At 33.4% G+C, this 5,000-nt stretch overlaps 1 protein-coding gene across 1 annotated transcript in view; it reads right to left on the bottom strand.

The window, feature by feature from the left end:
• LOC138863536 (neuropeptide SIFamide receptor-like) overlaps nt 1-4,822 on the bottom strand; it is a 54,350-nt gene extending 49,528 nt beyond the window's left edge. Inside the window, exon 1 of the mRNA XM_070127705.1 lies at nt 4,480-4,822. Within this exon, the coding sequence (XP_069983806.1) occupies nt 4,480-4,822 (343 nt within the window). The remainder of the gene's footprint in view (nt 1-4,479) is intronic.
• Between the last annotated feature and the right edge of the window lie 178 nt (nt 4,823-5,000).

Below are 5,000 nucleotides of genomic sequence, written 5' to 3'. Positions count from 1 at the left end.
GCAAAAATCAACCACAGGTAAAGAAATTAAATAATTCGATATAACAAAACCACGAAAGGAAAGTAGTAGAGAAAAATGATTAACGAAAAAAGGTTACTTTTAAAATAGCTATTTGCTTTTGTAGATTACTCGTCTGGCTGTTTGTCTTAAATTTTCTTTTTCCTATTGTATCTGTTATTATTTTTGTTGGTATTATTATCAATGATGAAAATGATGATGATGATTTTTAACATTATAATTTTCATTGTTCTCCTGGTTATTATTATTGTTATTATCTATATAAGTATTTCAATATTTTTCTGTTAACAGTATAACCATTACTATGATTATCACTATCAACATCTTTTTATCATCCTTGCCATCTCTAATCATTACTATTATGATCATTCTAAATATCATATCATTTCTATTACGTTCATCTTTTATCTCCATACACAACCAAAGAATAAGATTCCAATTCCTTTTCTCATAACTGTAAGACTAAAGATCAATCCAATCTTAGAATTTTGTTGACAGTCATTTAAAAAGTTGCTTTTCTTTTGCTTCACTTTTACAGTAAAGTTAGATTTTTATTTTTGTATCATTTCTTCTCACTTACCTCATTATGACACATGGTTTTATTCGATTTCACACTCTCATTATGATTAATACCACTAAGGGGTGATTCACGAGGTTTAATCTGTTAATCCAGGGTGGGGTAAAAATCATTATTTCCAAGATTTTCTAAAAATTCACATCTTTAATTACCACAAAGCATGCTACAATTCCCCTACTAGAAGTGAATCTGGGAAGAAATTCACCTGCAGATGAAAATTATCATGCAATCATATGCAGTTGCAACAGTATCATTTTGCATATAAAGTCTGCAGATGAATATTGTCATGCAATATCTTAATGTGTGACGAATCACTTAAAATGAGGATAATGAAAATATCTAAAATAATCGTAATAATAATAATAGCAATAGTAAGGGTAACAACAATAGTGATGGAAATAATAATGATGATGATGATTATAAGGATAATAATGATGATAATAAGAATAGTAGTAGTAGTAGTTGTTGTTGTTGTTGTAATGATAATAATAATGTTTATGATGATAATAAACATGATAAGGATGATAATAATGATAACAATAATGATAATAATTATACTACTACTTTTACTAATGATGATGATAATAGTAATGATAATGATGATAATAATAACAATGATTATAATGATAATAGTAATGATAATAATAACAATAATCATAATTATTATGATAATAACTATGCTAATAATAGTGTAACAATAATAATAATGATAATAATAATAGTAATAATTATTATTATAATAATGATAATAATAATAATAATAATAATAATAATAATAATAATAATGATAATAATGATAACAGTAATGATAATAGTAATAATAGTAAAAATAAGAATTATAATAATAATGATAATCTAAATCATTATAATGAAAACAATAACAACAATAATACTAATAATAATGATGATGATAATAGTAATGAAAACGATGATAACAAAAATAATAATGATGAGAGTATTTCAACCTGACTAAAAGTATGTGTTGCGCTGATGTATCGGCTACGAATTAGTTAACATGATTGATTATGTATTTATTCATGGAGTAATCAGTAACTTATCTGTCACCCTACGTCCAACATCAAAGGCAATAATGTATATTAGAGTATATATCTATTTAGCTTGCATACATAAAAAGAAATGTTTTATCAAAGGAAATATGTCGTCTGCCGTACCATCATTTAAAACATATTTCACAATGTGCTTTTGATAGAGATTAGTCTCGCATATAATCCTCTTTCGTGTAGAGAACGATAGAATGTATTATTCGGTCGATGAACACACACACGCACACACAAACGCACGCACGCACACACATACACACACACACACCCATACACACACAAAAATGTGTCATCCCAAATAAGTTCATAATCTTGGACAGGTTGGTATCTTTATATGCCGTCTTACTTGTGTAATGAACTTTTATTATTTACATTTCGACACTTTACTCTCCATCTATCTATCTGTGTATTTACATATCCATCTATCTATTCATGCTTCTCCCTTTCCCTCCACGCCCCTCTCTCTCCGTATATATCTATCTATCTATTTATCCGTCTATGGAACTATCTATCCATCTCCCTCTCTATCGTCCTGTTTGTCTGTTTATTTGTTTGTCTGTTTATTTACTTATCTATATCTATCTCTCAATCTATCTTTCCTACTTCTCTCTCTCTCTCTCTCTCTCTTTCTCTCCCTCTCTCTCTCTCTCTCTCTCTCTCTCTCTCTCTCTCTCTCTCTCTCTCTCTCTCTCTCTCTCTCTGTGTGTGTGTGTGTGTGTGTGTGTGTGTGTGTGTGTGTGTGTGTGTGTGTGTGTGTGTGTGTGTGTGTGTGTGTGTGTGTCTTTCTCTCTCTTTCTTTCTTTCTCTTTCTTTCTCTCTTTCTTTCTCTCTCTTTCTCTCGCTTTCTATCCATCCATCTATTGCTTAAATAAAAAAAAATCAAGATTTGAATGCAAATTTTGCTCTATATTGATACGATGAATATCAATCGCACCCACTTAGACATTTAAGCCAATAAACTGCTCATGGTGCTTTTCATTAAAATTTTCTATCTCAGTCAAAAGATTTCCCTGGTCAAAATCGGTCCAAAGCGCTAACACATATGGGAGAAAAAATAATGCTAGGAGTCAATTGAAATTACACGCCGAGGTAGTGAAATGTGGCGGGACGATCCGTAGAGTTTTGTCACAATGTATTCTCCTGGAGGACTGCAACTCGGCTATCTAACACTAAGTCTCCAGACTCACCGAAACATTTTAATTCGTTAATACTGAGATATCCTTATAATGTATCAAAATGGGAATAAGTCGCTACCACTACTGAGATGATCAACTTACATAGTTAGACTCAGGCAGTGAGAATGTTTATTTCTGTTCCCTCTCACGTTAAGAGCAAACAAGGGGGATTTCATTAAGCGTCCCATTGTCTGCCTTTTGCTTTTCTCCCCCTTCGTGTTGTAAACAAACCGTGTGTTTTGCTTTTGTGCAAGTTCTTGGTTGCCCGAGAAGGGTAAAAATGTTCCTTGTGACAAATGTAAAAACCAAGGTATGAATTAAGGTTACATTATTCATGATCATTCAAACCTCTTTGTATATGGGAATGTTAGAGAGGAGTAGAGAGGAAAAACAGGAGGAATGGATGAGGCAATATGAGAGACTAACTAACGATGATGATTTGGTTGTTGCAATGGATATGGATATTACAACCATTGTTGTGGGTGTATAACACGGGGACGAAAATTATGAAAAACTGAAAAAAATAAACCTGTATTTAAAAAAAAGGAGGACGCTGGGTGAATGCAAATATAATGATAATGATGATGATGATGATGATAATAATAATAATAATAATAATAATAATAATAATAATAATAATAATAATAATGATGATAATGATAATGACAATGATAATGATAATGATAATGATAATAATAACAATAATGATAATAATTATAATAATGATAATAATGATAATGATAATAATAGTAATAATAATAATAATAAAAATGATAATGATAATGATAATAATAAAAATGATAATGATAATGATAATAATGATGATAATGATAAAAAATAATGATATTGATAATAATGATGGTGATGATGATGATGATGATAATAATAATAATAATAATAATAATAATAATAATAATAATAATAATAATGATAATGGTGATGATGATGATGATTAAAACAATAATAATGATAATGATAATAATAATAATAATAACAATAATAATAATAATAATGATAATAATAATAATAATAATAATAATAGAATAGAAATCGGTTATTGGAGAGTTCACTTACAGAGGAAAGAAAAAATATCGGAAAATATACATAAATAAAAACATCGGCTAACATATACTAACCAAATAATTTAGGTCATATTTGAATATCTGTCCATTAAAGTTGCTGAGGAAAAAGTGGGTTTACCTAACATCTACAAGAACAAAAACAAAAACAAAGATAATTAGATGATAAATATCAGAGCAGGCATTCCTCCCTCCCCTAAATCAAATTAGATTATATCGTGTCAATAAAGTTTATGTTATAATAATCTTCATTAAGCAAAGCGAGTCAAAGCAAAGACCGAAAGTTCAAGTCAAAGCAAAGACCGAAAGTTCAAGTCAAAGCAAAGACCGAGTCCAAGGAGAGACCGAAAGTTTGAATTCTAGCAAAGACCAAAAGTCCAAGTCCAAGCTAAAATCTTAAGTCCGAGCCCAAAAAGACCGAAAGTCCAAGCTCAAAAGACCGAAAGTTCGAGTCTAAGTAAAGACCGAAGACCAGAGGAGAGACCGAAGACCAGAGGAGAGACCGAAGACCAGAGGAGAGACCGAAGACCAGAGGAGAGACCGAAGACCAAAGGCTGGACCCCACTCACCGCTCAGCGTGTTGGCGATCAGCGTGGTCGGCAAGACGATGATGTTGACGAGCAAGTCCGCGACGGCGAGGTTGGCGATGAACACGTTGGTGACGGTCCTCATCCTGGGCGCCCGCACGACCACCGCCACGACGAAGCTGTTGCCCACCACGCCCATGAGCGACACGACCACGTAGGCGACGCAGTAGAGCACGGTGACGGGGAGCGAGTAGCGGAACACCGGCAGGTCGTACTCCTCGCACCACTCGCTCGCCTCGTCGCTTCCGTTGGCGGGGCAGTCGGCGGTCTCGTTGGCGAAGGGGTAGTCGGGGTAGTCGTCGGGGTTGGTGTCGTTGGAGGTCATATTGGCGGGGTCGGTGGAGTCGTCGTCACGGGGAGGAGGTCGTCAAAGTCGTCGTGGGTTCGGAATTGTCTTTGAGATGTTGGGAGGGTAGTTTTATAGGACTAGAGATTGAGAAAAGGGTCTTGTTTAAGGGTTTGGAGTCGTCTTTAAGGGTTGGTGTCGTCTTTAAGGGTTTCGG

The sequence above is a fragment of the Penaeus vannamei genome, chromosome 12 (genome assembly GCF_042767895.1).
Source record: "Penaeus vannamei isolate JL-2024 chromosome 12, ASM4276789v1, whole genome shotgun sequence".
Classification (NCBI taxonomy): Eukaryota; Metazoa; Arthropoda; class Malacostraca; order Decapoda; family Penaeidae; genus Penaeus; species Penaeus vannamei.
Note: the sequence above shows the minus strand (reverse complement) of the source record. Positions and strands in the feature narration are given on the sequence as shown.